At 39.7% G+C, this 24,983-nt stretch overlaps 1 protein-coding gene across 3 annotated transcripts in view; it reads left to right on the top strand.

The window, feature by feature from the left end:
* Positions 1-24,983, top strand: part of rptor (regulatory associated protein of MTOR, complex 1) — a 179,817-nt gene that overhangs the window by 54,697 nt on the left and 100,137 nt on the right. For all 3 annotated transcript variants that reach the window (XM_042427087.1, XM_042427078.1, XM_042427071.1), the window contains exons 5-7: positions 8,217-8,375; positions 10,568-10,714; positions 18,890-19,065. In XM_042427087.1, the coding sequence (XP_042283021.1) occupies positions 8,217-8,375; positions 10,568-10,714; positions 18,890-19,065 (482 nt within the window). The remainder of the gene's footprint in view (positions 1-8,216; positions 8,376-10,567; positions 10,715-18,889; positions 19,066-24,983) is intronic.

Below are 24,983 nucleotides of genomic sequence, written 5' to 3'. Positions count from 1 at the left end.
GGATGTGTTTCAGCAATGATAGATGTCAACCGGTGCAATGAAACAGTTAGTGCACTTGTGTTTGAAGTAGCTTAAGTTTGAAATTCTGTTTAAATACATAAAAACACTTTTGGACCTTCTGCCAGTTACATAACCCATGTCACTTAGTCAGCTGCAGCAGCAGTGTTCTGACTCCTGCTGCTCCCTTTCGGCATCAGACTCATCTTAAACACAAGAACAGACGAAGAAGATACGATGAGTGTTGCTGTACCATCAGTTATCTGCCATTTGGAACACAAAATGCCTCTAAGTTATTAGTACCATAAGATTATTCAAATAAATAAGAAGTCAGTGTATTCCCTTATTTACAACATGTTGACAGTGCTTTCATAAGTGCCGGCTGCCGGCCAAACAGCCGACTACTCATTTAAGTCTAGCCGGCTGCTTTATATTAATTATATTTCATAATATCATATATATATATTAATTATATTTCATTCTAATAAAATAGTTTTGACTAACAGGTAGAATTTTGCTGTGCGTGTACATTTACGACCACTAGCCACTAGCCTAGCTTCAAAACAACGCGAGCATGATGATAGAGAAACGTTTCTATCTGTCTGTATCAGTCCTGCCCTCACATGCTCTATATGAATGTGAATGAATGTTTGACAAATATTAGCAAAATAATTGATGACAAAACACATTAAGAGCTGCATTGACTACACAGACAGGGGACGTTCTCATTAGACAGGCTACTTCAGAAAATACTGGTGGCAGCAACTTGATGATTGCGTGGTAACTATTAAAAAGTCAGCCTCACACTCAGGATGATATGAAGATGAAGATGACTAGAAGTTGTATTGATTCCGTAGATTCACATGATTTGAGTCAAGTGATTTACATGTTTTGTTATTGTAGAGATATTTTTGGTATAGGTTTATTTTATAAATAATTTAAAACCAATACATAGACTAGAGAAGACTTGGGATTAAAAACATGTTCCCCCTTAAAACAACCTTGTTTATTTTCATTGAATAAGAGAGCATTTATGTTTCTAATAAAACAATACATTTTGCTTTTCAATAATTCACTACATGTTCACAGTCGGGAAGGCAAACTCATTAAAATATGCAATAGTTAAGATCAGTGTATATGATGGAATAGTGGCATTAGATTGTCAGATGCCACCAAATTTGGGCTTTTATGGCCAAATTTCTTCTCCAGGGGGGCGTGTCCCTGTACCCCCTAGCTAGCTACTTTGTCCCATTGGCTGGCTGCTCTATATCCTTGTGGAAAGCCCTGTGTTGAACGTTAGTTGATTATTTCCCTTCTTACAATGTCTATATGGTGTTTTTGACTAAAACTTTTCAAAAGTGCAGTTGTTCGTTCCTCTGAAGCCATAATTTTGGAACTGAGAAAAGGCTGTGTGGGTAACGTAGTCCTGACAGGAGGTGTGTGTGCTGCCAAGATGGGAAGTTGATGTGTCATCTCTCCCTCTGCTCCATCCGACCTGCTGTGAACTGACTCAGTCCGCACACACTGGCCCCAGCAGGGCTGCTGTCACTGGGGAAATGACTCCTGCCACACAGGCCTGCACACTGCTCTTTACCAAGCTGGCTGTACTTTCTCAGATAAATTTGAATAATACACTTTCTTGACTCTTGAAATTATCTTTTTGCCTACCCCAGTTCCAGGTCAGATCACATGTGTATAGTACCCCCATGAGATACCCTGGGGGACATAATCCCTCTCCAAGTCCACAAAGAATTTATAGACCCCAAGGAAAGAGCTAGTCCACTGTTCTGCAACCAGGATAGAATCTGCATTGTTCTTCTTGAATCTGTAGCTCAACACTAACGTTTAACTAAAAGCTACAATATACTGTACTGATTTGTACTTATATAGGGGCACCACAATTACACAATATGTCATAATATGAAATATGACTTATTGAAATCAGAAAAGCTGGCAGCCTTTGTTTTATCATATCATGTCATATATTTTTTTCCAGAAGCAAGTTTAAAAATAACAATCACTGAATCCACTCACTAACTGATCATACACTAATGTCCTGGAGTGTGCAGTAACAACAGGTAGCTAAAATGTGATCTGAATCTGATGACTTTCTTTCTCTTGACGTAGAATAGACTGTGACTCACACAACGTCATCATTGACATCATGCTATTGACACTGCATATTGTACAGCAATGGCTTTTTCAAATTGCCATTCAAGATGAAGGAGACTGTTTTCGAGTCTTTCTCTCAAAGCTACTTCTGTGTGTGTTTAGTGCTTCCCCGGTCATAAGGTATAGTGGATAAGTGAGGTTGTGTAACTAGGTTGTTAATGACACCCTCACCTTGTCATTGACAAGTGTCAGGTTGAAGTGAATATTTGTTCCTTGGAAAAGTAAACCCCTGTACCCATACTGCCTGAAAAAGTGGGTCTTGGTCCTCTCACAAGCAAACTGATGTGATTTGTGTGTGATGAGAATACAGAACAGAGCACCTACAGCATTATGTGACATTGATATATAACACATGTATGAAACTAAACAAATGTGCCCCATTTGTCTGCTGATCGTGGCAACCATTTCCTCCATCGTGTTGCAGAGTAGGGTGTACTTTCTCCTTCACTCTGATTCTAAGACATTCATTGTTATTTATGACAGATGAAGTCCAGTTACAGTCTTGAATAATGCTCATTTCTGCCTGAGCTCCTCATGACCACTACAGAAGATGAATAAATCTTTCAACCACAGTGAAACACAGTGATTTACTATCAGTCATCAGAATAAACTTATTGTAGTTTTGATATTTCTTCCCCTGTGGGGTAAAGTAGTGCTGGTATCCAAGGATCGGTGACTGAAACCGTCCAATGATTGAGTTGCCTGTCAATTCATGTGACGCCATGTTTAAAACACTCAGTTGGAATAGTAATGGATGCATTTTCCTCTTGGGTCTGAACCAAGAGAACCCAATTTTAGACTGAGCACAGCTTTAGTTTCACTGTTTGTGGCTTTGTGTTGAACTAGTCATTAAGTACAAATCCAGTATTGAATCCAAATCCTTTTTGAATCCCTAATCAAATCTAATTAGGTTTAGTTTTCAACATTTGCAACTAACTAACATTATAAATAACTAAAACTCAAAGATTCAATTCAGATCTGTAATCCCATTTCGTTGGCTGAGAAGGCAGAAACATTACTGTTTTGAGTGGGAGCCTAATTAATGTTCACAACCTTTAGCTACAACATGAAAATCAGATGAGCAGAAGAAGATAAGAAAGGTTGATTAAATATGTATCTGACACTTTGAAGTAACGGGTGTATCTTACTTGCACACTCTTACACCTTATTTTTCACAAGCTACATGTCCCTTATAGTGGAATTGATCAATTTAAATCATTGATATGCATATAAGGAAATACTCCTGATGCTGACATGCTGCAATCCCTGATTGTTGTAGACACACACATGCACACACACACACACACACACACAGAGCCCACTTTCGGCAAAGTTTCTTTTCAGTAACAAATGAACTTGGGCTGAGTGTGGGCATCAGCTCTCAGAGAGCACATTAACCATTTAGCCATTATTGAAAATGAGAATCCTGCTAATGTTACTTGAATGATTTCTATGTTGCTCTTTTTTCCTAATAATAATGAGGGAGAGGAGATAAAAAAAAAAGTTAGATGAGTGATTCATTAATGTCTGAGATGAGCAAATTCAGATATTATTTTGCAAACCGGAAAGTGGATTCAAAATGGAATCTACTGGAACCCAATCCTACTGACGTGGGTTGTGGGTTGTGTTACATTGTGATTAATACTGACTCTTTGTTATTTGAAACGCTTCCTCTACTCTTTCTATTCCTTCTGTTTTTCTTTTTCCCCATCCAAGCTCAGTGTTACTGGTCACATGTTGATTGGCAATTGAGAGGACAGAGGTTAACTTTGTTCATTTCCTCTCTCTGACAAGTGGCTGCCACTGTCACTGTCATCCAAGTTAACATATTCTTTGTTTTTTTTCCCCGCAACTCAAAATGGTCACCTTTTCTCACAGGAGTAGATGAAAGGCATGTTTTCCATTAGGTTACTTATTTATTTATTACGTATTTTAATTGAATCCTGAATGCTTACAGTACCTTTAAAAGGTCTCTTCTTCTCAGGAAGTGACATGATGATAAATGGCGATGGAGCCATCGCAGAACATACCTTTTTAAAAAGAGTTTGTTCCCTGTGATCTTGATGGACATAATGGAGGTGTTTTACAGGGGTGGTGTGAGGTAAAAAAAGAGACAAGCAGTCAACTGCAGTTTGTATCAACCTCTGTAGAGAGTTGGCACCACGGGAAGCAGGAGCTCCCCCTCCAGGTCAAGGTGGTTAATGTTAGGATATGAGATCACATTTTTCTTTTTTTTCTTTACTCCACCGTGCTGAACACACACTCATGCCTCCTTCACCCACTGATTGGTATATTTATATGGACTCTCCTAGGTGTCTTCCTCATACATATGGATCTGTCTTAATCTCTCCATGCCACTTGAATTTAATATGCCCGACTGTCATGAATGTAAATGCACAGCTTTGTGAAAGCATCTAAATACAATTGGGATTCCTCTGAAATAACAATTACAAGCAGGTGTAGACACTTGTCCCACCTGCCCGTTTCCCTCTCTCTCTTTTTCCTCAGTTCATTCAGCACTCTCCTCCTCCAGAGTCATGCCTCCCCCACCAGCGACCCTCCCCTCTCCTATACGAGCTCTGATTTCAGATGCTATATCTCCATCACCGCAGGTCCCTCACTAACACCGTTATGCCATTCAGATACCACTTGATATCATCAAGATTAGCTACAGCTCTCGGCATTCAGACGCTCTTATCTGATTATACCCAAATTCAATCAGCCTGCCAGCTCTGCTATCATGCTGCAATTCAAACTCAAATATGGGAAGCTGAAAGGTAGCATCTTTGATCAAAGTCTATTCAGTTTGGCTTCTGTAGGATGTGTGATGTGACCAACAATTAGAAGTGAACATTTTATTCCTTGAATCAGGACCATGAATTGTGATTAATAATTAGGATTACAGCATCTAGCATTGATCACACAGCTGTAAACATAAAAATTACTGTATAGTTCAAAGACTCATACAAATAAAGCTTACATGATCAGTAAAAAACAGTAAAATCAATAAACCTGTGTAAAAAAAAAAAAAAACATTGAGGAGAGGCAGAATTACCAGTACACTAACAACTGACTTTTTCAAGTCTGCCTTAAAACAACAGTCAGGTGCTCAAATGAACACTGACACATGTTTTTCTTGCTGTAATCATTCCTCCTGTTCATACTGACCATTAGAAGATCCCTTTATAATGCACTTACAATGTAAGTGATGGGGGACAAAATCCACAGTCCTCCTTCTGTGCAAACATGTATTTAAAAGTTTATCTGAAGTTAATATGAAGCTTCAGCGTCCAAATGAGTCAAATCAAATAGACATCTTTCTTTCTGTTTACAGTCAAAGTCCTTCTTTTTTTTACTATACTTAACAAAGAGGGAATCTGATGCTAAAAAGGTGGAAGGCTTTTAATATGACACATCTGTGTAGGAAGTGAGTGTCATTAATGGTAACTTAACAGCAGTCAAAAAACTGCAAAATGGTAGTAACTGAAAATGTTTAGTGGATGAAAATAGTACGCTCAGAGAGATACATTTGTTCTAGGAGGATGTATGTGTTATTTTTTATTGATGCCCATCTGGAACTTTTATTAAGCTATTCAGTCTTACATTCATATTTTGGTATGATGGGTAACTACTTCTCTCACCCCTAACACTGTCGAGATTCAGTCTGTGTGTCTTTTTTTGGTTTGTTTTAATGGTTTGAAGTTTTGCAAGAAGTTGAGGTCAAAATATGGCTTCTTCTGTGATTCAAAGTCATTTGACAGGAGGCAGGCTGTTGAGTAAAAGGCATGTTAGTTACAGTATAACAGAAGGCACATGGTGAGTGTGATAATGAGTCAGGCCAGTCTAACGGCCACTTTTCTGTTGCATAACTAGTTGACACCTCTGTGTCCCTTCCATCCACGCACACACAAACGCATTATTTAATGAACGGAGGGGAACACAAATAATGCACATATCTTCTGTGTCCTACTGTTACTCCTAAAGTTTCTTGAGCAGCTTTTCTACACTGCAGGTACAGACACGAGCATCACACTGACTTCACTCTCTTTACAATTAGAGAAGTATGATCTAAAGTCAGCGACAGGTGGCAGAGAAAACAAGTTGACAGCAGTAAAGCAACTTCAGCAATCACCTCAAACTCAAGTGTTCTGTGTTTTTGAGTTAGTTTATGTGTAGACTATTTGCTGCACTGTACTGTGAATCTGCTCCCAACAAGCACTGCTGAGCCTGCTTGTACAACACTTTCCAAGACTGTCTGCAGATCTGTTACTGTATTTTGTCATATTTTATGCCCTTCCTACTATCAACAGCTTGTTTAAATTTCACACTCAGAAGTGTAAAAGCTTATAAAAGTTTCTGTGTCTGTCCACAAATGACATTTGTAGCATTTGTGTTTCTTAGAATTAAGGCCAAGTATCCCGTAAATGCTGTCAGCCTTTTGTTTTGATGCGGACAGGTTTTCAGTCAAAATCATTATCATTGTAACATGTAAAATGTACCAGCATGTAAAAGGTTTGACATCTTGCAAAACGCAACGTTTTGTCTGAGTCAATATAATGTTGGATCATTGCAAACAAATTGTCTGGTCTGCCAGCTCATAAGTCACTTTTTAACTTATTCAGATCCTCAGTAGATATGTCCAATCACTTGGAATGTTTGATATTTTCAAATATAAAGATTGTTTCTCTTAAATGTAAGAAAATGTTTTAGGTTCTGAATTTGTGCCTCAGTATATTTACCAGTGCCTAGAATCAATAAAGTAATTTGTTGGTGAAAAGGTTAAATGTATTCAAAATGATTTTGGATTTGATTTAATCTGTCAACTCCAAAATCTGCCATAGGTGTTCAATTAGATTGAGATGTGGTTACTGTGAAGGTCATACCACATGATTCACATGATTTTCATGGTTCGTGATTCACTCTTGCCAACTTTATCCAAAATCAGGTCAACTGGTCCTGTTCAATATTTTTTGGCCTCTTCTACCATCTTTTCCACATTAAATGTAAAAAGACTGGGTATACCATGTTACTGTAAGAAACAGTAATATGCATTTCAACAATGTTTAACTTAATGTGAAGTTGAAACTGTGTGAGTGTGACATGTAGAATTGGACTTTTTTGGTCATAGATTTTGTGTCCTTGTCTGTTCTGCAGATTTATTGAATTTTAAATGTCAGTACACAGAATTTTCTCTCTGGTATTGTTTAGTGTTTCCTCGAGAAAAACATCTTCTTACAGTTCAGCTTGACATGTCAGGTAGTTTCCTTTAGAAGCGATTAACGTCACACAGCTCTTCAGGCTCAAAAATCTTTTCTTGCTTTAATCCCTATACTTACTAGATGTCTACCATAGAAATGACTAATTAAAATAAACAGTAGTACGTCTTGTTTATGTCAGTCACTGTTTGATCAGCATGACTCAGTGCCCTCAGTTTCTCTCTCATATGAAGAGTCATGACGCACACATACAGTACATAAAGAAATGAGCAGAGAAAACCTCCGATGGCCATCTAGCCTTGTTTGTCATAGATGTACTTCTCTATCTCTGGCCTTTATTTTCTCTTTGTTACACAACCACCAATACCTACTGATGCCTCTATATAGGGTATTGCATCATTTAACATGATGTATGGGGATCTAATGCTTGGTTTGCTCTTCTTTTACTATCTCTTAGGGTTTGCAGGCATGATAAGTGATGGATGTGGAAATGTTTGGTGTGATTCTATATTCAACTCTATCTGGATTAAAGATTTTGGGGACATAAATAAATTGTAGTTAAGATGGGTCATTGTACATTTTCCTGGTGCGTGTTTCATGTTCCTTCACAAAGCAATGATTCACATCCACTCACAGGGATTGAATGAAGCGGCATCTTGAATATTGTGTTTAACCTTGTTGGTGGATCTGCTGGTTTACTCGAACAGAATGCCAAAATATTATCATTGTACATAAAGTCATGCTTGTGAGATTAAACCAAGTTCCTACTTCTGTGCCTGAAACTTGACTTCCAGATGCTGATATCTTCCTTCCGCCCCTCCTGTTTTTCAGGCACGTTACAAACAGAGCCTGGACCCCACAGTGGACGAGGTGAAGAAGCTGTGCACGTCACTGAGACGCAACGCCAAAGAGGAGCGAGTCCTCTTCCACTACAATGGCCACGGGGTGCCACGACCCACTGTCAATGGAGAGATCTGGGTTTTTAATAAGGTACAAGGGAAACAGGAAATAGGTTCTCACATTCACATATAGTAGCAATGGAAACCCTTTAATGCAACATGGTTCCACAGAAGACTTAATTATCTGTTGCTAAGATGTCACAGGCTGTGTTTACATGTAAGTAAAACTTTATTTATATCGCACCTTTTTTAACACAGTTTACAAAGTGCTTTTCAGCACAGAAAGAAAAGAAAAGTAAACAGGAAAAAAAAAGAAGAAAACAAATCCAAAATACATACAGACATAATGCACATACGAACACACAAAGAATACAGCAACCAGTCACCACCCAGAGCAAACCCTTGAAGTTTTCTAATGTTATAGAAAGGAAATCCTAAAAAAGTGGGTATTTAAATGTTGTTTAAAACAGTCAACAGACTCAGCTGGAGGGGGATCTAATAAAGGCATAAATGATACGTTGTAATTCAGAGGCCTATGGTCTGATTTTTGCAATATTCCTTAGTTAGAAAAAAACACGAGTGAACCAATTTGTTGACCTGGTGTTCGAATTTCAATTTAGGGTTAACTATAATGCCAAGATTCGTAGTGTTAGTTTTGACAAATGGGTCGATTCTTCAGGGCCAAAAATTGAAGAAAGTTGAGAGACATTCAGTCCTTTATTGCAGCTAAACAGTTGTTGAGAATGTCTAGGTTGCTAAAATCATCTGGTTTCACTGAAAAATATAGCTGAGTGTCATCTGCGTAACAATGATGGGATATTCAACCAAACAATGATTCGATATACAACATGCATTAAAAATACAATTATAATGTGATTAAGGTAATAATCAGAGTAAAGCAAAGCCAATGTAAAACATGCTTTCATTAGATTAATGCTGTAAAGCTCCTGGTCAAAGGTATACTGATTAATAAAACATGTGGCAGATGTCAAATTATGGAATCATATAATTGGTGAAATATGACAATGCCAATATAGAAAGCTGAAATCTTAACACTATCATCACAAACACCATGTACTATCCATTCCTAATAAGATAACAAGAAATAATAGTTTCAGAAAGTTTTCAGGACACCAGTGGTTTTACCAACTTTTCCTTCTCAGTTTTTTACATTCCTGTCCAGGCAGCATTTTAAAGTTGCACTAATAAATATTTGTATATATCAACGATGGATCAAACAACTATGTGTATGTGAAAGGAGACACTTGTAGTGATGAACTCACAGAGATTTTATCATCCGAATCCGCAATTCCCCTCAACTCTTCAGAGAGTTTTACTGTTTTGGTTCACTCTCTCCGCTTTCATCAGCATCATTTCCAGCAGCAGTGGACAGCTGTCTTCAGCGTCAAAGCTCTGATATACCCACTGCGCACTACCTGTGGAGCATTTAGCAGCTAAAAAGCCATATATATTTTTATCAGGAGTTGGTGGAGACCAAAACGGAGCTACAGATGGACACAAACTAACACAAAACGACTCCTAATGAATGCTTATGTTGCTCTCTGTCTGCTGTGTGTCTTTGCCATAACAACTTTATAAGCCAATGTCGTGTTAACAGCTTGCTCCACTTCCCAAACTCAATTAATGTACATTTAAAGAAAAGTCAGTAATGTAGCTTTTCGAATACAGATATTCTTACAGGATATGGACATAAAATCTTGAGTTGTTCATTGCCTTGTCCTGTAAGTAAGCACCCACTCACAATGATGCACAGCCGCTGTCCAGGCTAGGCTGTTGCCTCCACATCCCCAGTGCACCCTCGGGCCTTGTGTCTTCTTCCCTTACTCTGTTCTTCTTCCTTCTCCTCCATAATGTATTCCTGATACTTATTCCTATTTCCTATAAAATGAAGCTGCTGCGTCACTGGCTGCTGAAACAGGAGATCAGTGGGGATTTGGTGTTGAAGAAATGAAGGAAGTCTTGTACAACCAAATTTAACACAAAGTATAACACCTTTATAGCACAGTGGTTTTTAGATTTATTACCGCCTGCCTCTCTCTCTGTGACTCCAAGATTCTCGTTTTTCTGTGTCTCTCGTTACTTCGTTATAATTCTCTTTTCCACTATTCCTCTCCCCCTCTCCTCTGCTCACACTCTTCATCAAACAGATGACTAGTTAATAATTAACCAAAAAAAATCCATAAAAGTGAGTTATCAGCAATAACATGATGCACCATCTCTCTCATCCCTCACTCTGACAGCCTCTCTCGTTTTCTCTTTCAGAACTACACCCAGTACATCCCGCTGTCCATCTACGACCTGCAGACGTGGATGGGGAGCCCGTCCATTTTTGTCTACGACTGCTCCAACGCGGGAATCATCGTTAAGTCCTTCAAACAGTTTGCCCTGCAGAGAGAGCAGGAGCTAGAGGTGGGCTTCTGTGGAGACACACAAACAAACACACACACACACACATATACTCATGGTTTATGGCATATCACAACACAGCAGCCATGAATTAATGGTAGGGTTGTAATTGGGGGGGGAAAAAAACACCCTTCAGAGATTAGGTGAGTCATACAAACACACACAGTTGTTGTGTGTGCGCCAACAAGGTGAAATGATCTGTCGGTATTTATGATTTATTAGCGGCAAACTGGGTGACACACACCACAAATATACACTCACACTCCGTCACTCACACACTCATATGCTGTATCCATAAAGGGGACCCAAGAGGTGTCGAGTCATGATTCTCAGCTTGACTTGATGATTGAGTTTTGGTTTGGTCTCGGGAGTGTATAACACACACATAAATACTCACACACATACACTCATACAGACACCACCACTACCAGCCTCAGTCCTTTCACTGCTTCATCTTTTTATTACGTTTTCTCCCTCTTTCTCTCTCCCGGCTATGGCATGTTATGTGAATTCCTAATGAGCTGGCGCTGTCATTCATCTCAATTATTCATGGGGAAGTTTCAGCCAGACTGTAGATTAGCTGGGAAAAGAGAGAGATAGAGAGAGAGAGAGTGAGAGCGAGAGCGAGAGAGAGAGGGGAAGGTACAGAATGAACAGTACGTAGCAGAGAGGCAGGAGGTGGAGCGAGAGTAAAGAAGAGCTGCTGTGAATGCTGTGTTACCGTTAAAGTAAAGGTGAAGGCAGCAGCCAAACTGCTGAGTTGCTGCAGTGTTTGACAGAACTTGTCACAAATGTCTCTCCATCCTCAGCTTTTCCTGCTCTCTCCCGGTTTGCAGAGGTCACGGCAGGGCTGAGCTGTCAGGACAAAAATCACAACTCTTATTACTTATTAAAAAAAAAAAAAAGATTAGCTACAAGGTCCATTTTTTATTTCTATATTAGGTCCATATTTGGATAATTAAAACAATTATTTTCTCTTACTTTGTGAAGGCGTTTCTGCAATAAGAGAAACTCAAGCAGCTCATGGAGCTGACCTGTAATTCACTCACATTTTAAAGTTTTCGACCAGTTCTACACACAACAACTTGCATCATCTATAGGAAAAGATAGTAATAGCATGCTTTAGACCTGCCAGTATATACTGCATGCCATATTTTTTTCCTAGGGTGGCAAAGTCATGACCTGCACTACTCTGCCTCTGATTGGCTCATTGCCTAAACCTAACTAATCCAACCAACAAAGGCAACGAGGACTATCCAGTCAGATGCAGACCTGGGGGGGGGGGGGGGGGGGGGGGGGTCATGACTTCGCCATCCTAGGAAAAAAAATTGGCATATTGTATACTGTAAGTTGATGGTGCCTCTTACAGGCAATGACAGTAATTGTAGCAGCAAGTTTAACATTTGCACTATATATAGTCAATGAGTGTTAAAGTTTCAGTCTTTACTTTTTAATAGTTGCTGTTTTCTTGATGTGTGTTGTTTGAGATTTTACATTTAAAGCTTGCACCACATATTAGCTAAAGTAAAATAATTTTAAAAAAATGAAGCATCCTTGTATCAGGCTATGCCTTCACTGGATATTAAATACGTAAACATGTAGTGCTGGGTGGTGTACAAACTGTGGCTCTTAAACAGCCTGTGATAGCCTGTGAAAAATCTGTGAAGGAACTGAAGTGTAAATTGCCTTTAGAGACATAGTCACCTATCCAGAGCTAAGTGTTACATCTGGTGAATATACAGTAGCTGTACAGTACATTAAAATAAAACTATCCCGACCGCTCTATTATCTCAATGCAAATTCACCCAAGTATGAAGTTTAAATATCCTACAGCAAAGGCAGGACTTAATCAACCTACACTGTTCATTTTCTTTAAGAATCCTTTCTTCTTGTCCTCGTTTGCTCTCAACAGTAACCAGGAGCACAGAGAGCACACAATGACACCCAGAGAGGAAAATATGCTCCAGTTAACACTTAGGGGGAATGTAACACACACTTGTTATATGGCGTTTAAGTAAACGGCAGGTGATTTTCTACATGTTTCAACAAATCTCATGTGTAGAGCCAAACCAACAATGAATTGATCTACTTACAACTACCTAATGAGCAATGTTTAATGACTTGGCTTTAATGGCACATCTTAGGTATATGAAGCTTTTTGTTTTTTATCAGTTTTTACCTTAACCAAGAAGCTCACCTGTCAGCAAAGTTTAAAGTTGGCGAAACAGAGTGAGGGCAAGGTTCAAATCACATCCCAAAATACACCTAGCTTACTTGAAAATCTCATCACACAGAACATTTTTTATATATGAAACAACAATACTGAAAGTTCACAATTTACAGACTGAGCTTTTACTTTTTTATTTTGGCTGAAGTAATGCATATTGAAAGTAAATTGACCCTCCAACCTTTCTCGCCTCTTGAATATCTAATCAGGCCAGGCTTTCACACAGCAGCAGAAGTAGTAAGTTAGATTCAAATGGATCAGTGTTGTAGCAGTCAGAGAGGAGGTGGTGGGAGCAGAAACTCCACGCTCTTGTAGCTAGTTTGTACAAGGGTTACAGAGTAATGGGCCACTTGGGGTTCTCCCAAGGCTGCAGCCAAGATAAAAGTTTTAGCTACCACTGTCTGTTGAGTGTAATTCTAGTCAAACCTCAGCCTTGAGGCCTGGGAGTAAAGCTTGTGAAGCTGCTGTGGTCATTGAGGAGGGCCACTGTGTGGCTGATGCAAGAATGGTAAACATTTGGTGAGTTAGTTTTGGGAAAATAGATTTTTCATGCTGTGTACAAAAGGCATTAGCTGCACCATTGCACAAAAAGTGTTTATTTAAAAGTGGGAGCTCTAGGGTTTAACTGTAGTGTTTTGGGAGGGAAATAAATTGAGGAAGTCCCCCCAGTTAAATGCAGGGGAAGTTGCATAAGGTCCATAAGCAATTTCCCTTTTCCACCTGAGTGCTTGCCCTTCTCACCCACTCACACAGGAAGTGTATAATAGTGAGGGGTAATGGAAGATAAAGAGAGCGCCGATCACTTCCAGAGGCTTTTTAATCATGCAGGAGATGATCCAAGCGGGGAGCCCCCCACCTCGCCCACGCACTCCTGCACATTCATCTCTCTGTCGCGACAGTCTGTGCATGCACACGGGTGGTCCCGAGTGGAATCGTGCAAAGACAACACACACACACACACACACACATTTTTTGAATACACACTGTTAAAACAAGCACACTTCTTCACATTTCCTGAACACCAGGCCTGATCTCATCGGGGACTGTATTATTTGGGGATGCAGTGATGCAGATGAAGACAAAAGTATGAAGGAGACAGCTGAAGAAAAAAATCACTCCTCCACCGCACCTTATCAATGCAACAACCTTCTGCATTCCAGTCAGTCAGTCAGTCAGTCAGTCAGTCAGTCAGTCAGTCAGTCAGTCAGTCAGTCAGTCAGTCAGTCAGAGTGTGTGTGTGTGTGTGTGTGTGTGTGTATGTGTGTGTGTAGGTGTCTGCTCTGAGTGCTCTATTAAAGGGCCACCTGCTTCCTTTTAAATATCTCATCACTTCATGCGTGCACTCAGCAAACATGCTCACTGCATTAGCTGCAGGGTGGAAAGAGGTGTGTGTGTGTGTGTGTGTGTAACTGACTTTCAAAGAGAATCACTGCAGCACTCACAGTGAGTGCACGCTGGACTGTGAGAGCTTGTGTGTGGTGTTTTATTTTTGCGGGCTAGGTGTTTGTGTTGCCGGTATTTCCAGGATGCTCACATTAAGCCTCCACCGATTCCTTCTATCATTTTAATGAATAATTAATTTCACGGCTGTAAAATTTATTGCTCGACTAGAGTTGTGTTTTGGTAGCCCTGCGTGTACGTGCGTGACTGTGTTCCTTCTGCAGTCATCGTGTGTTGTTGTGTTACATCTGAAATCAGCCTCCCCTCCTCCTCATAGGATTAGTCTCATAAATTAGTGTCACTTTTATAAAAAAAAAAAAGGGTATTCTCAGCAATTAAATTGTGCCCTGATATCCCCAACGGAGGAGAGAGAAAAGAAAGCTGTCATGGTGATTTTCATGGTAATTTGTGAGATTACAATATGCTAATGTGATAATTACAGTGGATGCTTGGCATTAATCAGCTTAATGTTGTCGTATTTACCATACGGATTACTGCGGCACGCCGTCACACAGTTCCTCCGAAATTTCATTCAAGAGACACTGTTCCTCTTAGGTTGACACAACAAGAGGCTTTGGAAACGCATGCCGCCTTGTTTGTGATGTCTGTCTCTGTGAGCCAGTCGACATTTTCCTCATTAGAGAGAGACAGAGACAGAGAAGAGGAATTATGTTACACCAAGACTGGCACAGATCCATCCGCAAAGCAACAATCGGCACCCACTCACGCCTGCGAGCATTTCAAAGAGAAATGCACACACAGTTGAACACATGTTATCACACTCCCCCCAATTAATTAAGACTATTCTTCTGTATTTTTAATATTATGATTTATTCATGTGTGTGCAGAGCTTCTTGTAGAGCGGTACTGTAAATACATAATGTCTCACACTGAGATCTGTGCTTCTTCTGCTGCCGCCTTTTCTCCGCTAGTTGACTTATTATAGAGTCAACTAATGAGTTATTGTACTAGCAGAGAGCAGGGAGGGTGTGCAGTATATATACAGGAGCGAGGAGGCATTACATAAATCTACAGTGCCCCATCACAGGCCTTTTTTGCACTTTGATTCGTTTAACTGAAAACCGGATTGAAAAGTTGAATCAGGTTGTGGCAGTTTATTGAATAAAATACTATTTGTGTTGCTTGTGACAAATGAATTTTTCAAGCCTACACTACACTAGGAGGAGGTGCATTTTTCCTGTCGTGTTTCCCAGGCAGCCTGTGGATCATTTATTGTATTTGCTTACTCTTATCATCTTCTAATCAACTCGGCTCACCCTCTGGACGCAGAAAGACCAGCGCGTTCCCTCAGTGCTCGCCTCAGGTAGTGTGAGATCAACCAGACTTGCATCAGATGCTGAGCTACAGCACACAGCGAGCTGGGAGGCCCAGGGTGAAGTTTCTGTTCAGGAGCCCCGGTGTGTCACTGCTGCGTGTATCTTAAGATCGTTTCATGTATATAAAAGTGCCCCCGTGGCTGTCTCGATATGTTCTCATGCTATATGTCTGCACATGTTAACTTGCGTCATTGCGTGTGTTACTGTGGATTGATTGCCAGGCTTTTAGTGTGTTCTAACACTGCGCCAGACAGTCTGAAGGTTTTTCACACCCGCTCCTGCTGCTAGGCTTCGGTGCCTGCAGCCCCCAAAAGTGTTTACATACAACACAGAAAGAGTTTTAACACTTGAAGCAACATTTTCCGCTGCTATAGCCAGCTGTTGAGGTGTCTGCAGCTCTTGGAAGAGATCTTAGAGGAACCGTTTGCAATCTATACCGACAAATTTATCTACAGTGAGCTTCAGGTGTGCAAACTGTATATAATATTGAGTATTGAATATTGAGATTCAGAGTCCCCCTATATTTCTGAAAGTAAACCTATGCCCATGGATATTGAAGCCCTTTTATAGTTGGCACATTGTGACTGTTGTAAGGAGTGTTGTTGATGGGGTATTGAGTATTAAAGAATCTGAGATCTCCTGAGCTCTGGCTAATGAAATGTGAGGAGTATATTTCAATAATTTGTGATTCTCAACTTAATTCCCTCAGCTGTGATCAAGTTTCATTTTAGTTGTCTTTTTTTGTCTTCCTTAATTAGAGCGTTAGAAACAACTCTCTTGTATTAATTTGGATCTTTAGTCCTCCGGCAGTTTATTGTTAAGTTTTTGTTATTTGAACAACAAAAGAGGAGCAAGAGTCTGGACTGTAATCTGACATGTCATCAACAGACACCCTCCACCCTTCACACGGACGTGCACCATGATGCAGTGCTCCTCGGAAAAGTTGAGACTTGTGTTTTGCAGAAAAGAGGCGATAATAATAATAATGTAATAATCTCCCTCCCTAATTTCTTACTAAAATTAGGCAGGGCTGCAAAATGAAAGAAATAAACCATTGCAGTCAGCGATGATGAAGGGAAGTCTTGGGCTCTTGCCTCTATTAAGACCCACAGCTCATTAAAGTCTACTCAGCAAAAGACAGAAACCATATTTAACTCCCAGCAAACAAATCAACAGTACAACAGCACAATAAGCACATAAATAGTCAAGAGCTCCAAATATAATTAAAGTTTTACATCATATGCAAGCCCTCTCCATTATTCACGTTTCTAAGTATTGACTGAGCTGTCCAAGAGTGAGGAAATAGCACGCTAATTCTGTTTTAAGAATAGACAAGAGGATTGTTTACCATCGAAGACCACCTGCTGAGGGGGCAGGTGAGAGGGAACATTTTCCCACTGGGATCGATAAATTATCACATTATCATAACGTTCTCAAAATGTCTCAGGCAGTGCTTCAGGTGTAATGTTTTGCCTGGAAACACAAGGTGCCAAAACCTGCAAAAAGCACTGAAAAAAAGACTTCAGTGCTCATTCCATACTGTTCATAATGAAAGCAAGACGTTTAACTCATAGTTTGTGCCAGTTCTTTTCCAAACCGGTATCTTATGAAGATTAAAAAACAGCTCTAAGGTCCATACAATAATAAAAAACGAAATTTTAAATCCGTATGCGGTAAATCTGGGGAAAAACGTTGAGTTTTTGCTCTTGGTGAAATCTGTTGCTGGTGATCAAATGAATGATGAATCTGCCTTTTGTTGAAAAGTTTTCCGGGGAGCGACGAGGTGATGCCAAATCTGTCGAGCACAAACAGCTTGCAGTAATAGTGACGACAGTTAGAGCAGGCTTGTGTAGGTGGTCAGAGGATGCGAAAGCCTTCACCTTTTGCCATCGCTGGACATTTGTATAAACTCACACATGGAGATCAGATAAGCTTTCTACTCGCTTTTACTTCAAGGATTGAGATACCAAAAAGGTCTCCTCTTTTCTATGTTGTCTTTGTTCTCTGGGAATTTTAACTCTTTTCTTCATCTATATCTTTCTCCATCAGTTTGGAACTGCTGCTCTTTAGTTTGTCTCTGACCTTTCATTTCATGTCTTATCTGGTCTTCAACTTGAGTTCATCGTCCTGTCTGCTTCTTCTGTCTGCTACCACCACAATACTAGTTTTTTGCCATTGTCACAAAGCTAAATTGAATTCTAGACACTATAATACCACAGCAAACAAGGAAAGCCATCAAAGTGAAGTACTTCCACATTTTGTAAATGGCAGCAACTTTGCGCAAATATATTTTTGACTGATCTATCAGGGTCTGTGACAAACGTATACTCCCCATGTCTGAGTCCTCTGACTAGAACTGCAACTAAAGATTGTTTTCATTATTAATTTATTCGACAGTTATTTTCTTGATTACTCGTTTGGTCTATAAAATGTCAGAATATGGTGAAAAGTCAGGTCTTCTCTGTTTGTCCCTCTGTCAATAATTTCCCCAGACAGTTAGCTTGTGGACCAGTTAAATAATTCTATGTCCGAAACTAGAGCTGCAGTGATTAGTCGATTAATTGATTAGTTGCCAACTATTAAATTAATTACTAACTATTTTGATAATTGATTAATCATTTTTTGTCATTTTTTAAGAAAAACATGCCCAAATTCTCAATTTGGTGTCCAATTTTTCTGGTTTCCTTAAGCTGAAATTATAGTTTCTGCATCCATGAGGGTCCGCATGACATAAATTTCATCATCAGAGGGTGGGGTGTATGCGTAGTCTCCGTGCGGACATCTGTGTACCTGCAATTTGTTGTGTCAGTGCTGGTGCAGACAGGTACATGCAGTCACAACACTGTCTTCCTGTAGACGGTGATGTACTGCGCATGTGTGGAATGTGTCCTCCAAGCAGACCCCAGTAGTATAAACAGAACAACTACCCGTCTATGGTGTCCACAGCTGTCCGTATGTGCGTCCTCTTGGGAGTATAAATGAAGCGTTAGTCTTTTATGACAGTAAACTGAATATCTTTACATTGGGGACAGCTTTAAAATATCTCCTGATTTTATATTTGAAAGCTAATTCTTCTTGTTAGTGGGCACATGACACATTTCAGTTATGTTTCTAGATGTGGATCATTGCAGCCAAATGAAGGTAAAGAAACAATGTCCTGTTGTGTCCGATCAGGTGGCAGCCATCAACCCCAGCCACCCGCTTGCCCAGATGCCCCTGCCGCCCTCCATGAAGAACTGCATCCAGCTGGCTGCCTGCGAGGCCAGTGAGCTGCTGCCCATGAACCCCGACCTCCCAGCTGACCTCTTCACCTCCTGCCTCACCACACCCATCAAGATCGCCCTCCGGTGGTAATGCTCCTCTCACACTCTTTCTTTACCTCCACTCTTACCACCCACTGAATGTTTGAAGAATCAAGGAATTCTTAGATATGTGTTCCAGATGGTACAATCAGGATATGACCCAAATTGATTCCCTTGGTTAGATGGGATTTTTGTCACATAACTGTTTTACATTAGAACCTTTAAACTGTGTTCTCCATTACTGAGTCCAAACTGGCTTTAAAACAAGGGGAATAAAAACTTCAAGAAACTGATAAAAAAAAAGAAATTTTCAAACATAACATTTCTGAACATCATGTTTATTATGATTAATCTGATTGAATCATTTATAAAGTTATTTTCAGATTATGGATTAATTCTCTCATAATATTCTTAATTTCTCTGTGATAATGAGGGAACAGAAGATGTCTCCCTGCAGTAGACCGTGTGTCATTCATTTGTCAGGCCAGTTAGCGACAGGTTGGATCACTTCTTGGACACTCTGATGACACGATGATGTGTAGTGTGTAGAGTACCAACATTCCTCTGAGCTCCAACCCTGCTCAGTATTCAGCTCTGATAAATATTCAGCTATGATGAAAAATGTAAACCAACATCATCCCCAGTGCTGTGAGGGGAGGGTGATAATCACCGCAGAGGAGGGTTCAGTAAAATAGGCTGAGGCTTGTGGTCCATTAAAGGTGCTGGGGCGCCGCCCCTCTGCTATTCCATTTGTGAAATACACATTTTAATGAAAAATCATTTTTGTTATTGTTGTGTTATGTGTGTATAAATGTTAGTTGTTACTCTCACATAATTACTTATTAATCACACATTATTACAGAAACATGTGATGACTAATGAAAAAGTGCTGCCTACAATCTGTGTCTATATGCTGAAGGACGTACTTTTCTCCACCTGACGGCGGTATGTGTGTAATATGTTCAGCTTTTCCTGGTGGCCCCTGATTGGTTGACACTGCATGCTGAAAATAACTTCATCTGGGGCAGAAAATTTTACACCCAAGAAATGTTGCCAGATTGAGTAATTTTCCACCCAATTGCTTCTTCCTTATTAGACAACATGTACACCCTGAAGGCAGGCAAAAAGTACACAGATAATTCTGTTACTGTGTTGATAATTGTAAAGCAATTGCTAAGTGGCCACCAAAAGATACTTTTAGAAACTTCTAGTCTGGCCACTAGCCATAAGCAGCTAGCCCTATGCTACATTATACGGTGTATGCTCACGGCCAAAATACACAGAACTGCCAGGCTGTAGCCCCACCTAGTGGAAAAGTCACACTGCAAAAGATGTGAAAGATATTCAGGCAAAATGAGTTCATTTGGGAGACGTGGCTGATACAGTGGCCTGATTTAAATGTGCCATGATGTATCATTCAGAGGGATGTACTGATGGAGCTTCAAGCTAAACCACAGGAGCACACTGGTTTCATCAGCCAGTCAGCTGTGTGTGGGGTAGACTGAGCATATGGGGCTTGCACACCCAGGCAAAGGTGATTGCATCACCTCCGATCCACTGTCAACACAACTCACACACACATATGCAATATATGTCATGTCAATCCACATCCTATGTGTAGATTGTGTTATTCCTGACAGAAGTGAGAGCTGATTAGAGAGATAAATTAGGCCACTGTGAGTGATAAGGCTGAGTATTGAATCTCAATACTGTTAAAGTCCTGACTGAAATCTGTCACAAGCATCCAGAATCCAAAACTGTGAAGTATTGCTGGTTAGGTTGGTTGGAGATATTCCCTCATTTAAATCGGGAAATCAGCTAACTTTGCTATCGTCAGACTGTATGTTATTTAAACAAAGTTCTTGTACAGCTGCTTGACTTTAGACAGCATTTAACCACATGCATTTGGAAGTTTGGCACAATGTGTTAAATGAAAAAGGGTTTTGTAGGAAAACAGGATTTGATTCCTCAAACATAAATATAATATTTAAAAAATAAATTGTTTGTTGTTAGTGCTGAAACTCAGGTATCATATGAGCACTGGTGTAGCCCTAGTAAGTGATAGTGAATTACTCAAAAAAGAAGGCCTGTTTTGAAATGTCAGGTAGTTGGACAAACTCTCATTCCCTTTTACGGCCCATACAAAGTCCCTTTGGTGCCATAAATCATTACTTACCCCCACAGTTTTTTGCATTTTAATGATGGAATTCACCTTGCACACACTAAAAGTCAGATGGATGATTTAACAAATTTTCAAAAAAAAATTTGAAAGAGGCGCATAACTTTTAAAAAAGTGTGTAAGTGAGAATGACAGGTTGCCTTCAGGAGGTGTCCAACAGCTAGCCGAATGTTTCTTCTCTGCCATAAATGTTGAAGAGTTTCGTTTATCTTCCTCCACTCAAATCCACATGCCTCCATGACCTTCAGCATAATGAGGTCTCGGTATTATGCCATTAATATTGATATCCCTTACCAACATCCCATTTCAGAGAACAAGTTGCTAAAAGCCTGCTGGATAATATTGACTGAACTATATCTTAATACCCTCTGCCTCCAAAAATGGATGTTGTGACTTGCAGGGAACGTTGGGACTGATTCTTTCCATTAATGACTTTGTAAGGTCAAGTTCAGTGGCTCATATTAATGTAATTATTTGTTAGTTGGTAATGAATTGGGGGAAGTTTAGTCTCATATTATATATGCAATATATTTGAAATTCCCTTACGTAGCTCAGTAGAGTTTGATAAGCTCACATGGCATACATTTTACATGAATATCAAAGCTTCAAAGGAGAAAATTCAAATGTATTATTCATTAATTCATTTAACCTTTATTTACACTCTGAAAGCACACAATATAATAATAAATGAAATACATACCTATCAGAAAGAACAAAAAAACAAACTTTTTCCATCAATGTTATTTCTCTGTGATAGAAGAATACCATAGATTTTTTGAGGAAAACAACAAATCCAGTCATCACTCTTTTTTTGACATGTAGTTCTCCCTGTTCAAACTGAATTGAAGTGGGCTTCACTGTAAATTAAAGCAAGACTATGTAACTTTTGGAAGAAGAAATATCACTTTCAAACACTTAGAAATGAAAAGTTGAATTTATAAGAAGTAAAATACACTCCTGCTCAGCTCAATACACTCAGGGGGTTTCTGCTACAGCCTTACTTGGTCTGGTATGACCAGTAGCTCATGGTGGCTAATGTTGGCAAACTTTATGTAGATATTTTTGTGTAACTGACATTACTAGCATTACATTATTGTGCTACTCTTAAACTACATTTAGAATTGACCATTATCCTGTGATTGTCACTTGTGGTTGCTGTTCAGCAAAAGTTACAGAGGCTCGCTTTAAACTCAAGGCTGTAAAGGAGGAGGTACTGTGTACAGCTGGGAGGTACATTACTAATTCCAGACATAGTATACAGCTGCCGTTCATAGTCCTCCTGCCAGGTTTGGTAGAGAATAACAATTTGATTGAGAATAGTCCCAGTGCTCGAAATACCTCCCCACTAGGATAACATGCCAGCTGTGGCCCACTGCTACATCAACCTGCTCTCCAGCTTGCACCGAGACCTGGAGCTCTTAAAGAGTCTCCAAACGTGCTGCAGCTCCCACTCACCACTTCACTCCTCCTCCTGCTCTTCCTATAGTTTGTTGCCGCCTCTCCTGTTCGCTTATTATTTTCTAAATAAAGACATGCCGAGCTGTCTTCTCCTTAATTTCACATGGGCCCAGAGTGAGAAACTGGGGGAAAATGAGAAAGGGATGGGGTGGAGTTTAGCAGGGTATGAGTGGGCGGATGGAGAGATTCACTGATGTGCTGGCTTACCTTGGCTTTAAAACTTTAATGAGATGCATTGAGGGATGGATGATGGGGTTTACAGAGAGAGAGAGAGTGAGAGAGAATGGGCTGGGGCGAGCCAGGCAGAGCGAGTGCATGTGTACCTTTCATTGCTCAGCTGAGCAGAAAATCATTACTGATGGAGCGCCATCTTCAAGGGATTTCCCCACTGCTGTGATGGACAGGGAGGGATGGAGGAGGTGAGCGTCTGTAAATAGAGGGAAGGGAACAGGATGACACCAGCGGCCAGATGCACAAACGATGCGTACGCACAAAAACCATTCATACGCCATTTCCCACACATAAACTGCTATTTATAAACACACAATGTGCGGTGAGAATGTGTGAACCACACGCATTCTTCAAACCAGGTGTACACATGTTTTTCTAAAGCAACCTGATGGTGATGTGATGAGGTGGAGATTAAATATAAGATGAGAGATGGAATCTTTTAGTAAAACATTATTTAGGTTGATAACCAGCTGCACTGATTATGTGATTTTTTTTTAATTTATTTTAATTTTTTTTTCCATTTACATAGAGATTTGTAAAATGCCAATGAAAGGTGCATTCATAAGCTTTTATCAGCTTTTATCATTCTTTTAGTTTACATAAGAGTCAACATTTTATTTTGCTCTTAATATTCTTATTTTATCCTTAGTTGTGTAACACCTTGTAAAGTCGGTTTAGATATGAGCATTACAAACTAATCATTGATAACATTTCTGAGATATCACTGCTGACGATGGTTAACAGGTTCATGTGATGAATTAATGATATGGATGCTATAAAGAGCAGTGTTGGGCGGTCAATTGTTCCACCACTTGGGCCCTGAGTGAAATATCACAGCAACTAACTTTTCACCCAGTGCCATCATGAGGTAGTCAGTTTTCATTTATCCAGTGAAATATTTCCATATCTACCACTAGATTGGCACAACAATTTGTTCATACATTATATATTGTTTCATCTGTTTTCCCAGATGATGTTTCCTAATGACTTTGTTTGTCTGCTGACACTTCATCCAGCTCCATCATCAGGACAAAAATAGCAAATTGTCGAATACTTTGCTTTGAGACTAAATACATGCATATCCTGTTACCTTGTTCTCCTCACTGCAATGTGTATTGACAGTAAAACAAAATTGAATATCATCACATACCACACTGCCACTGTTGGTTTTCATTTATACATATTGATTGATTTTTACTGAAGTGTGACTGTAATGGTAGCTGCATATAAGCACCCAAAAATACACCGAGGCAAATAGGCAAGATAAATCATGAACCTTAAAATCACCGTTATCCAAACTAACTTGACCTGCAGCAAATATTAGATTTTGACCCTGGAAGTTTATGTTCCAATGTTATTATATCTTTTGTTCAAAACATCTGTGCCACCAGTAAATTACAAAAGGCCTTGCCAAGACTTACGATCTTGGCCCGATGGTGAGATTTTCAAGTAGACATTGTTTGGATAAATCGACCAGATATTTGAAATGTAAATAGTTAATATCTCACCTGAGGAAAAAAACTCTCAAAACTTACATAAGTGCTGTAGAACAAAAACTATAACAGTTGTAAATATGGCTCATAGCCACCGCCATTGCCACTGGATTATGCAAAATGAATGCTGCGATACTTGTCACCCCAAGTTTACACAAGGCCCTTGCAGTCATTTGGACCATATTTTATTAAATTCTGACTTAAATTGTGACAGGACTTGGGCTGCACCAAGAACACAAGTACAAACTGTTTGACAAAACCTATTGTCTTGTTAAAAAAAACACATGTGGCCAAAATAATAGAAAGATTATTTAGGGGGGAAACTGTACCACCTCTGTCATTCAATGCTTTAGTGAAGAATCAGGCAGCAGTGATGAATCACAGTGCAGAATGCAAAGCAGGCTGAGCCAACTCCTCAGCAAGACCCTGCTCTCATCTCTTCAATATTGCACCAATACCCACCCGCTCTACACTTGCTCACCCTTCCACCGGGGTGCTATGTTTTGCTGCATGTACGTGAATAATCATGCATGCTGATAACGATGCATAGATGTAAACCTTTCAACCTTGCTGCTCAGCTTTGACAGGCATGATGTTGACCTCAT

This window comes from Thunnus maccoyii, chromosome 2, assembly GCF_910596095.1.
Source record: "Thunnus maccoyii chromosome 2, fThuMac1.1, whole genome shotgun sequence".
NCBI classification, from domain to species: domain Eukaryota; kingdom Metazoa; phylum Chordata; class Actinopteri; order Scombriformes; family Scombridae; genus Thunnus; species Thunnus maccoyii.
Note: the sequence above shows the minus strand (reverse complement) of the source record. Positions and strands in the feature narration are given on the sequence as shown.